Source organism: Juglans microcarpa x Juglans regia, chromosome 3D, assembly GCF_004785595.1.
Source record: "Juglans microcarpa x Juglans regia isolate MS1-56 chromosome 3D, Jm3101_v1.0, whole genome shotgun sequence".
NCBI lineage: Eukaryota > Viridiplantae > Streptophyta > Magnoliopsida > Fagales > Juglandaceae > Juglans > Juglans microcarpa x Juglans regia.
The window spans coordinates 9,557,188-9,569,715 of record NC_054598.1 but is presented as its reverse complement, the minus strand read 5'-3'; the positions used below and the strand labels follow the sequence as shown (position 1 = coordinate 9,569,715).

At 35.5% G+C, this 12,528-nt stretch overlaps 1 protein-coding gene across 2 annotated transcripts; it reads right to left on the bottom strand.

Moving 5' to 3' along the window:
- Positions 1-1,337: 1,337 nt before the first annotated feature.
- Positions 1,338-11,376, bottom strand: LOC121254406 (phosphoenolpyruvate carboxylase 4-like). Of its 2 annotated transcripts, XM_041154429.1 has the most exons (20): positions 11,146-11,376; positions 10,573-10,736; positions 10,170-10,284; positions 9,721-9,798; positions 9,547-9,615; positions 9,249-9,327; positions 9,074-9,150; positions 8,881-8,976; positions 7,335-7,476; positions 5,860-5,991; positions 5,405-5,478; positions 4,996-5,238; positions 4,778-4,903; positions 4,587-4,688; positions 4,365-4,511; positions 3,942-4,040; positions 3,767-3,855; positions 3,230-3,356; positions 2,936-3,142; positions 1,338-2,381 (listed from the first exon to the last, which is right to left on the bottom strand). In XM_041154429.1, exons 1-20 carry the CDS (start codon positions 11,299-11,301, stop codon positions 1,557-1,559), a joined length of 3,147 nt encoding a protein of 1,048 aa, XP_041010363.1. In that variant the 5' UTR covers positions 11,302-11,376; the 3' UTR covers positions 1,338-1,556. The 2 variants fall into 2 exon arrangements, with proteins under 2 accessions (XP_041010363.1, XP_041010365.1); XM_041154431.1 differs by lacking the exons at positions 10,170-10,284; positions 10,573-10,736; positions 11,146-11,376 and adding an exon at positions 9,956-10,160.
- Between the last annotated feature and the right edge of the window lie 1,152 nt (positions 11,377-12,528).

Here is a 12,528-nt window from a genome sequence, read left to right as displayed (position 1 = left end):
TACTTACCTTGCAGCATTAATCTAATATTTCTGGCATAAAATCGATCACGTGAACTAGAGGAAGAGAAAAAACGTGAAGAATGTTGTGAGAGGAATGAGGAGGTCGGCTATTAGCGTGGTGAACGAGGGACACACACGGTGCTGGACTGGGTATTTTGGGTTCGACCGCTACACTTACGAAGGTTTATGGCTTTTTTCAAATAACACACGGAATGAAGATATTTATAGAGAGATTTGGGAAAGAGTGTCGACGAGTTCTAGTTCGAGTTAGACTCGGTCACAATCATTCAAGAATAGAGTTTTAATTTAAAAACATGATCTAGTAGTTCATTCAATGTAGGATTGGTAGTGACTGAGACTGCGTAGGAGACTTCAATTAGTGATGATTTTAAATTGAAATAAATTTCTAATAGCCGATATTTAAATTTTAAAAGGAGTCTAACTTGTTCAATAAGAAATGAAATTTAGCTTAGTTATTGAGTCTAATTAAAACTCATATTCAACCTCAATAATTTATCGTTTGTGAGCTTATCCAATATGACTCATTAAATATAATTTAGGCCCAATAAAAATAATCAATATTCCAACCTTAAAATTATTGAGCCTTGTCGTTACAATAAGACACCCTACACACTCCTGACATATATTAGATTGTAAAAATTTTAGATTCAAAATTTTAAGATTCTCTTACAAATCAATTCACACCTTGTCAAAGAACGTAGAGTACAGTAGTGAGAAATATGATTCAAAACTTAAAAATGTTCCAAACAAGCTTTCCAAAAGAAACTCAAACCCTTTTAATTCTAGATCTAGGGTTTTTCTCACCAGAGATCATAACTACACGGAAAGGCAACCTTAAATATCTAAGCCTCGACTTGGGCTGGAGTGCGGCCAGTTGGAAAAAAAGTCTTCAATTTAGAACGAAATCCCCATTTTTTTTTTTTTTTTTTTTTTTTTGAAAATAACATATTCCATACTTCATTCCACATCAGAAGAGATACAAAGTTTTTCCAATTGGATACACGGCTTAATCCAATCAGGACATTCCTCTAACCAGACCACCTCCTCCTCACATTGCAAAGCAAATTTAGCTAGTTTATAAGCTACCACATTACATTCTCTAGGGGTGTATTGCAGTAGCCATCTTTGACCATATCGACACTTCAGCTTCCTCAATTACTTGACCATACCATGCAGAATTCTCTTCACTGGCTTGGACTCCCTTGATAACTGTCATAGCATCCCCCTAGCATTGCAATATACATTAAATCATACGACTAATCAATGCACTAAATAACGGACCTATATTCTCCAATCCGCAGCCAGGTCTCATTTGGTGACCGACCAACAGAGTCATTATTATATATATATTGCCAGTATTAAAACAAACATGGATATCTAGCATAATCCAGAGGATACAACTCTTTCAGCAAAACCTAATCCCACATTCAGATATGATGATCTTTGATTGTCATCAAGTAACAGCCCCATTCACAGAAAAAAAAAAAAAAAAAAAGGGTGAGCGCTTCATTCATGTTTAATCCAGAAGACTTTGCTTAACCTGTGTTCCTCATTCCGGCTGCAATTCCATTTATGGTGATAAGCAATGCATCTCTGAGTTTGTGGTTATCATCATCACATCTCAACCTCTTTAGTATCTCCACTTGCAACATGTTCATAGGATTGAGAAAGGGAAGTCTGCTCTCTATCAGCCTCCTCAAGCTCCGATTATTCTCAGAAAGTTTTTCGTGCCCACTAACCACCAGAACGTTCTTCTCTGCTGTCAAGAGCTCCCTCCTTAATTTGGAACCAAGTTCTTGCCTACTCTTCGAGACAAGGACTTCATCATAGTGCTTGGCAATGGGTATATCCGCCTTCCCTAGAACCATCTCTATAAGGTCTATGGTGGATTGAAAGAAAGGCCATTCTTTGTACATTGCTTTTAGGTCATCAGTATGTCCCTTCTCGCAAACACCCTGCAGACCTGCTCCTACTCCAAGCCAAGCCGGAAGAACGAACCTGGTTTGGGTCCATGCAAAGACCCATGGTATGGCACGAAGGTGTCCAATTCCAGTAGAGCTCTTTCTTCTCGTAGGACGGCTTCCTATGTTAAGGAAGCCAAGCTCAGCTTGAGGTGTAGCCTCGTGGAAGTAAGAAAGGAATTCTGGATTTTCATAGACAACACTCCTGTAATTCTGGCAACTGATTTTTGAGATCTCTTCCATGAGATTTCGCCATTTCTCTTCTCGGGGTGGGAGTGGAGGACGTAGAGTTGCAAGCAGCACAGCTGTTGTGTATATCTCCAGCTGTCTAACAGCTGTCTGTGGTAGCCCAAACTTTGCCTGTACCATTTCTCCTTGCTCAGTTGACCGAAGAGTGCCCTGCAAATTCCATAGGCCAGGTCATAGAGATGATTGTTAAAGTTTTAGAAGGTTTTTCTATGATTTATTAACCATTGGGTCCAAGGCTAAGAGCTTTGAGTCAGATTAACTACTCAATTTGAAGCAAAACTTACTAATGAAACTAAAATGCAAAATTCACAAAAATTGAAAATTGTATCAAAGTTCTAAATCAAGTACACCACAGATATTAGGAGCTCTAAATTATTTTTTATCTTGGTAGTTAATAAATATTTATGGGAAGTAAAATCCAAATAATAATAATAACCACAACATTTTACACTGGTTCTAGTTTAGACATTTATTGAACTAAAACACTAGAGAATAAAAAAATTCCAAGTTTGAAATAGAAGTAAAAGAAGTATCCAAGCAAATCCAAGCAAACTAGACAACCAAGTATAGAATCTCACATGGTGACTCAATATTTTTAAGTTGATTGGAACATCTGTAGTCAAGATATATACCACTGTTAATTGGAGAACAAAGAACAAAAAAACTATAAAAGTACCAAGATCTAAATTTAAAAGATCGCTCACCATCACAGAGCCAGGTGGTTGGGATTGAATGGCTAGATACGTCGGGCCACCACCACGACCAATACTCCCTCCACGCCCATGAAATAGAGTAACTTTAATACCATATTCATTGGATGCAGCCACAACATCTTCTTGGGCTTTGTAAAGTTCCCATGCAGCAGTGAAACGCCCAGCATCTTTACCGGAATCAGAGTATCCAACCATAACCTGGCGACAATAATTTCCTATGCTCCTCAAAGATTCATGGGAAATTTCTGAAATTAATCCTAAAATTTGGATATATAGAAAGAATACCTCTTGATGGCCATTATGGTTTTTTATGATGTGCTCTCGATACCAATCAATTGATAATAATCTCCTGATCACCGCTCCAGCTCCTCTCAAGTCCTTCACAGTTTCAAACAGAGGAACCACTCGAAGCCTATTCAGAATGTACATGAACCTTATGAGAATAACTGTTGCAAGTTCAGTATAAACAGCACTTATCATGACCAAGAGATATAACAAAACATTTGAACAAACTATACAACATAGATTTGATCCTTGCTACTCATCTTCTAATCATTTTATAATGGGATGATCAACGTTTGTCTTCACATAACATGCATATTGGGTGTGTAGTGCAGGTGCATTCACAAATAATCAAGAATGCTAACACAAATGGAAACTATGATTCCATGTCCAAACTAGACTAATTTTCATAACAGAATGCAAAACAAAATTATAGAATTTGTTTCAAAGGGCTTCCAAAGTTATCCCATAATTCTGATCAAACAAATTTAAAATTGCAATTTAACAGGAGTTTAACAACATAGAGGGGTGCGATCTTACGTTCCACCAGGACATGGTCTTCCTAATTCCCCACTAACAGCAAGTCTTGCATCTTTCTGCAAAAGCTCAACGGCAAGGACGTCGCTTGCCTGGATTTTACAAAAAAGAAAGTCAATTATATATATTTTTTATCATTGGACTTGTACATCATAAAACTAGTAGCAATTGATCATACATTTGAAGCCATAGAAATCACATAGGCTCCAAGTGAATCACTTCCAAGCTCAGCAGCTACGCGAAAGGTGTCTAGGACTTCTTTAACATCAGGAGCAACCTGAAAGACCCAAGTGAGAGTAGGTATAGAAATTCACCAAATGAAAACAATTGAATGATAAAATCAACAAATGCTTTGCATCAATCCTAAAAACAAGAAATTGTATGAAATCTCAAAAATCACATTAAATTGCAGCAAAAATTAGTGGAAAGCCAAGGCACGGAAAAAATTGGAATAGAGGAAGGATCAGTTTTTAAACAATACTTCTGCTACAATTATCCATTTTCCTTTTTTTCTCAAAAGAGGCACATTACTGTTTTTTCCAATTCCATTTAGATTTTATTCTGCATAATCCATCAATGAAAAACTATCTAACTACCATACCTCAATACTTTGGGGAACTAGTGGCCTCTTCCCTTTCAGCTCTCTCGTTAAAAATTCCAGTTTCTTTCCTTCATCCCACTCACTGTATGTACCGATATCCAAATATCTGGTTATTGCATCTAGTGTATCAGCATGTCTACCAGATTCCTGGAACATTGCAAAGTTCATTTTTAACATAGATTACTAAGCAGAAACAGCTATAACCATAAACTCAAAGCACACCTGACGCAAGTCGAGCTTCATCAATACCATCCCAAAAGTAGCAACTCTTCGGATCAGATCAGCAAGCCGACCATCAGCAAGCACCCCAGATCCAGAAGATTGCTGCAAGATGGATTGTTTTACATAATATTCATAAAACTACCATACAAAAATGTCATCTTTGTTTAGAGAGAGAGAGGGAGTGAGATTACCAAAGACTCATAACATAGGAGAAGTGGTTCCAATAATTGATCTGATGTTTCATAGTAGTCCCACAGATCGTATTCACAAGGAAGATCTTCAAGAAGAAGCTCCAGACGCTTTTGTGTCTTCATGAGCTGAAGTACAGTGCATAACAATATTTTTGCATTTACTATCCCAATATGAAATTTAACTTAACAGTTAGGAGCTTCGTGTGAGTAAACCAAACCTTATCTTTTACATTCCCGAGGACAATTCTATAAGGAGAAATTCCAGGACTTTGAGAGACCCTAGGTTCTAAAAGCTTCTGGAAGCTGGACCTTCCTATCTGGGATTCTGCAAATAGTTTCCTTTGAGCAAGGAGTTGACTAGAGTTGAAAGAAGAAGACCGTGGTGTTACAGCTGACTTTGGAGAGCTAGAATTAGGTGAATTCCCATTTTGTAATGACACACGTAAATTCTGACGTAAATCCTGAAATGAAGAATCTGAATGAGAAGAACACGGACCATCCTAGAAAAAGGGAAATGTACAACAGAGAGACAGATTGATTTCCACTATGAGACAGAGATTAGGGTAAAAAATCTAAATCACCATGTAAATGCTCTGCAAATATATTAGTGTCCTAGAACTGGGTTACCTGACGATTCAGTGTATTGTTATCAGTGCTGGGAAATTCTACTCTGATGTACTGAGATTCACCATCATTGCATTCTACATGAACAATCATATAAGATGCCAACTCAACCAAACAATAAAATAAAACCTACCAATAGGATAAAGGATAATAATTATGAACCGAGTGAGTAAAAAAAAAATTAGCATGTAGTTAAACCAAAATTGAATTTTTTTGGTCAAATTTTAAACTGGTATGATATCCAATCATAAATTACTCATTTCTGAAGTGCATTTCATAAGTACAATGGAAAGCATTACATTCAGGATTAAGGTGGCATTGACCTTGTAGAGACTTAACTGGGGGTGCTGAGCAAATGACAGAGAAATAACTCGAAAAGGAAGAACCTTCAGGATGGTCATTGAATTGTACACATAAAGAACTAAATGATTAATTTAACTAGATGCTCCATTATTTACCAGTACAAGAGGGCAGATCTGCTCGAGCTGGAAGATGGGTTGGAATGGTTGGAGCTTGTTGGCCATGAAGCTTTGTTTGACTTCCGTTCAAAGATTGATTCCAACTCTCATGCCGAACATCAGATGAAGTTTCTGAAAAGAAATCTGACAGTCAAGTCACTGATGTGATTCACAAGGGTTGTTGCTAAAGAAAATGACAAGAAGATGATCTGCTGCACGATGTGGTATATACTCTTTCACTAACCATGTGATAAGAAAGAATGTGATATATCTCAATCTTGCTGCACAATAAAACAGCAATCGGAAGTGTACTGCATTGTGGGCTTTCTGAGGCATTTTCATCTTCATATAGTCAAATATTATCAAGATAAATGTTGCCATTAGTTGCTAAAAGCAAATTATACAACAAAAAGACCTTCATGTCTGAGAAACCACTGTGTTTTTTTTTTTTTAAATCCTTCTTGGGCTGAACCACTTAGGCCTTGCTTGTTTTCACAACTCATCTCAACTCCTCTCATCTCATCAATACAACTTTTTCAAATTTTCATACAAAATAAAATAAACAATTCAACTTTTTCAAATCCCAAAACAAAAATAATATTAAAAAAATATATTCTAACAATTTTTTATTCAATTTTTTAACTTTAATCTCAACTCATCTCACCTGCGAAAACAAACGAGGCCTTAATCATCAGCATCATACAAGGTTTAAGGCTACAGATTGAAATCGGGTTTCCAATGGTCAATATTGCAATCAAACAAAGAGTTATTATGACTTAATCACCCTACAGAAATTTAGCAGGGGAAAAAGGCCAAATTTAATAATTAAATTCTCACAACTTTTAAGGCGGTTATAAACCAAAATGAAAAGGCCTTTAAAATAACCAGCACCTAACACCCCCGGTCCCCTAAGGTTCTCGTTAAGTGAACAACAAAATATAGCAACCCAGGTGAGAACTAATGCCTCATTACACTTTTTTGCACTTATAACTGAAAAGAAAAAATAAATACAAGAATAACTAACTGACATACAAATTCACCAGTATCCAATTCTTAACATATGGTTACTATCTTAATAAATCTTCATTCTTATGTACTAGACCTAATAAGTTATGTTTGTGACTCATTGTATCTCAAGACATGATCTTCTGTTGACAGCTAGTCTCTTGATTCTTGTCCTGAAGTTCTGATTTAATATCATGTTTGGAAAGATACTTAACAATAGCCAAATTATTATATCAATCAATATAGTTAGCCATTGAACTGAACAATTAAGTGAATGTAATTTTTTATCAAATTTTGCCCAACTGGTTTGGTACTGATATTGAGAGTTTCTCATCTCTCAGAACAGGACATTTGTCTCCAAAATTGAACTGTAACTAGTGCACAATTCATACAAGGATGAAAGGACAAGAGCAATTACTACATCCATAAGTATAAAATCAGAACTTTAAGAGAACTTTGACATGCAAAACCTTCTTCCAGAATTTCATGCGACAGTTTTGACAATCTATCACTGCACCGATTCATGGATAGTTCAAATCTGATGCTATCAACTTCTCGAATGTAGAGGTCAATAGCCATCCACCTAGATAGGAGACAGACATCTTTTGTGACCTGAAGCAAAGAAAGAAAAGCTTTTATATCATGTACTTCAGTAGCAAAAGCACAATGTAATTGATGTCAGTTTTAGTCAGATGTCAAGGATAGGTTAGTAACGCAATCAGTACAATCAGATACTTTTAAAAGAAGTAATTCTTAAAAAGAACAACACTTGAACAGTACCATTTAGAGATAGAGTAACAAAGAAAGCTTCCACTACCTTATGGAATTTTCAAGATATGAAAACTTTCCATATTGATTAAGAAGTTTGGTTCTGACAGTGGGTGTTCACCTTTGAGCACGTCAATATTCATAATTTAACAAAAAAAAAAGACAAAAACAAAAAAGGCAGCACACATACATACACCTTATATTGGAGGACTAATGCAAAAGAATCATCGTTAGCACCACCTACATGTTTTAAAGCATTAAAAACAATACAAAATCTTCAATTTTAATAGGATGAATGACTTCTTGATAGACAATGAAACAGAACCAGTTAGATATGAGGAAAAAGATCAAGAATGAAGTGAAGATCCTCATGAAGAACATAAGAACTGAAAATTTCAGAATTACACAAAGCAAATTGACAGTTCATATGCCAAGGACAAAGAACATTATAAGTTTATTCCAGCCCTTAAAAAAATTGTTCAAAAGAAGGAAGCAAAAAAATAGAAAGAATAAAAATAAACTCTGCCCCCTCCAGCTACAGAGCATTTTACATTATTTTGCTCCTTAAACTACCAAAATTGACACATTTCATTTTCAAACTGCCAAAAAGTTGCAATATGCACCCTCCCTTAAGATCATGCTACATCTCTTATTTTTCTCCTCCGTCTTCTTGGCCAGATTTCAACTGTCAAGATCATGCTACATCACTTTCTTTTCATCCATCTTAATGGCCAAAATTGAACAAGGGTTCTATTTATCAACTTTTGGCTATTAGAAAGTATAATGTGCCAGATTTGGTAATTTTTCGTGCAAAATGTAAAGAGCCTAGTAGATAGAAGGTGCAAAGTATATTTTTCTCGCACTACAAATCACTAGAGCCTATCCATTAATGTCTATGGGACAATTAAGAAATTAATTTAGTGCCAAGGGTTTTCTTTTTACATATTCCTATTCAAAAACAATGACACACATGCCTTCTCAAGAATGTTTGTAGTGTCATTGAAACGATTCAACAGAACCTTACGGCAAATGTATAATCATTCAATTGAATAATATATACTACACTAAATTCTAATTGAAGATTTCTAGAGTAGATTGTTTGTCATTGAACTGAGACCAATAATCAAGGGAACGATATAAGCTCATAGAAATCATTTCATGGATCAATGATTGTAAACACCTTGAACATATCATCTCATACAAGGAGGAGAAATGCATTTCACAGAAAAATAATTGTAGACACCTTACCTTTGCTGTTACATTCGGGTTTCCATCTCTATCACCCCCCATCCAAGACCCAAATTTTATTGGTGTGCAAGTTAATGGAAGAGGCCTTCCAGTATGCTGTGAGGAAGAAGTAGAGTAAGAAAGGAAAGTTGCAAGGAAGAAAGTATGTGCATCCAAAGAATGCAACAGCTACCGGACAAGTTTGAAGACAAACCTTCTTCAAGGCATTGCTGACACGGCGTAAGTAATGAGGTACAGCTTTCCAAAGGGACTGCTCCACAATGTTCAAGCCTGAGATAATAAAATGAACAGGTGCATGTATGTGTCCACCTTTCTACAGAGAAACAAAGCATGGAGTATTTAACAATTCTTAACTTCCAGTAGTTTACCAGCCTTGGCTTCTTCAACTGGTGTGGGTTTGTAGCGCCTAAGCTCATCTGTCTGCCATATTGAAGTTATCTCTCTCACCTACAAAAGCAAGATTGAATCTATGACTCACATGCCATATTTAAGTTCTCTTCTCTTATCACAAAACCAGATGGAATCTGTAAATCACATAAATACAATAATTACACCAATTTCTTTCCACATTATCTTACAGATACACGAACAACCCCCCCAACCACCACTCTCACACACTTTACAGTGACTTTTTGGAGGGATGCCATGCAGTTAGAAAAACAATACCAGATCTTCAATCAGCATTTCTCGATCTTCAAAACCAAGATCAGATCGGTCATTGTAGTCTAAGAGATGCTGAAAGCAAAAGGCAAAGTTAGAATAATAGAAAACTCACTGAAACGATATTTCAGATATTATATTTCACCATATTAAATAGTGTAAATGCCACTAAAAACTTACAGCAATTCTAATGTGCTTGTATTGTAAAGTGCGACGATTAATTTGTGTGGGATGCGCAGTAAGAACAATTTCAACCTCCTGCAGTAACAATCATTCTAAAATAAAAATAAAAAATAAAAAAGCAGGAGAGCAATAAGAAGAATGAGCATCTTATTAAACATCCGCACTCAAATTTTCAGTGTTCCATTCAGTTGCTCAAAGAAGTCGAAATCTAAGAGATACTATTATACTAAACCTACCACAACAGAAGCTCCACTTCGACAATTTTGCTTACTTGAGGTTAGTAGAGTTGTCCAGTTTTCAGACACCCAGATGACAGATTTTTTTTCTTGCCGGGAAGGGGTGGGGGGTGGGGAAGACAACGTACTGTCATTTTTTAAGTTTATCTGTTGCTCATCAACGCAGTTAAGAAATTTAGAAAACTGGAAGCTTAAGAACTAACAATAGACCTGCTTGCAAACAGTTTCATAAAGCTCATCTGGGGGAACTCCACCCTGCACCAGCTGATTAAAGATGTCGTCACAGGATTTTAAAAGAGGCACCACATTTCGTACCTTACGAACTCTGCACAAAGCAAAATATTGTCTTGAAGATTGATTTCGTAAGCCTTTCAAAACCAAATAATTTTTTTTTCGGTAAACAAAATTTAGCGAGCACCTTTCAGAACCATTGAAAGTATATCGGGCCAACTTCTCAAAAGTAAATTAACAAATTCATCTAACAATTTAAGCAACCAAACGAATAAAAAAAAAGTTTGAAAACGACGCATTAACCACATCGGAAAGTTCATCCCTAATAAAAAAATTTGCTTAATAAAGTCTGAACTAGTAATCAATAACTATCCATATATACCTGTGATGTGTTTCGGCAATACCCATCAAATTGAGATAATGGCTGAATGCGCGAGCGAGGGTCAAGGCTTCCTCCAATGTCATCTTCGATATCTCTGAAGCCAGCTGCTTCTCTAACAGCTCCGCCATGTCCTCGATCCCAGCCATCCTCATGTTACAAGCACTCTAACACGCAAAACCCCCATTTGAAATCATTTTGTCAATATCACGTACCGTTTAATCCTCAATTTTTGGTTTCTAAGAAAATGTAAGGAAAGCAGGTGGAAAAAACAAAACCGATTTGAAAACCTGAGAATTATTCTACAAATAAAAATTCCACAACAATACTACTGAGCTTAGTACAACTGTTTCAGTGGAGATTTTATATGTTTTTCATTCGATGCCAAAACATCATAAGTGTAAAATCCATTTCCTGCTTTGCTTTATTTATTTTCCTCTGTTTTCTCAGCAACTAAGCAGAAACTCAGAAAAATCCGAGAAGAAAAAACGACGTCACAAGCAATAAGATTCACAGAACTAGAGGAGCGACTGGTAGATAGAAGCAAATACGGGATAATGGGCCAAGGCAGAGGACCTGAGCGAGAGTACGGTTCCTCTCGACTTTCTCCATGAATTTGCCTCCGACCTCGCGCTGCAAGACATCGTTGAGCAGACTTCCAAGCAACTTGCAGTCGTCGTCGAAGTTCTGGAACGATATTTCCTCCGCTATGTCATCCGTGGTGTCCGTCATTGTCAAAGAAACAGTGCACGAAGATTCACAGGGAAGAAGAAGAAGAAGAGCCTGCGTTTCAGTGTTTGTGTACGTACGGGAGAAGTACTGTGGGGGCAGGGGATTTCTTTTACCGAAAGAGGGCCCAATGTAGTTACTGACAAGTGGCGGTCACTGCAGGAATAGCGGGGCAGTTCTTGGTCTCATGGTGGGACCGAAACTTTTGAGAGCCCGTGAACCTGAGTTGTGGGTGACCGGGTGTTTCCGGGAAATGTGTTTGCTATGGAATAAGAATTATACCGGTTATATTCTTTTACTGCAAGGGCGAGATTCTTTCACGCGATGTGTTACACGTGTCAAATTATCATTCTTCAAATATACGTGGCATTAAATTAAAGATTTTTTGCGTGATTAATATTTGATACAGTCGTCCATGTGCAAATTATACGTTTTTTTTTTTTGTCTCTTATTAAAATTATAATAATTTTTTTACATAAATTTTAGATTTATCTATTTTTTAAAAAAATTATGCAAGAATTGTACGTTCTTAAAATTCAAATATTATTTTTTTCTATAATTTTGTTTTAAATATTTATTATAATTTAAATTAAGAAATATTTTAACCGACAGATTTTATAAAAATATATTTATATAATTTAATGTGATAATGATAAAATTAATTTAAGATTTGAAATGAGTTGACAACCTCCAACCTTGCTTTTATTAAAAAAAAAAATCTAAGACTAATAAATTATTTTTAAATTATTTAGGAAAAGTATATAGAAGATAAAAAAAAATAGAAAGTGTTAAATGTAATTAAAAAAATTTATTTTTCTACGTGTCAATTATTAATATATTAAAAATTATGAAATTTAAAATTCAAAATTTAAATTAAAAAATAATAATAAAACTAATTTTATAAATAAAATATGAGTACATGTGACACTACTAAAAATAATAATATCAAAAGAAAATATGTCTTATGTGGTTGTGCCACCTCAGGCGAAAAACATGTCACTAGTTTCCGTTGTTTATGTAATGGACAAGATCGTAGATCTCGAATTTAATATATCAAAAAACATACGAGTCTTGCATCTTTCGTATTAAAAACTCTAATCTTAATATCTAAAAGTAAAAGTAAAAGGATAGATAAAAATAAGTGATTTTCTAGATTTCTCTGTCTTATATGTCCTGTCATTGTGTATCATATTTTAACCTTGATTACATCGAATTAAAGTTTTAATATTG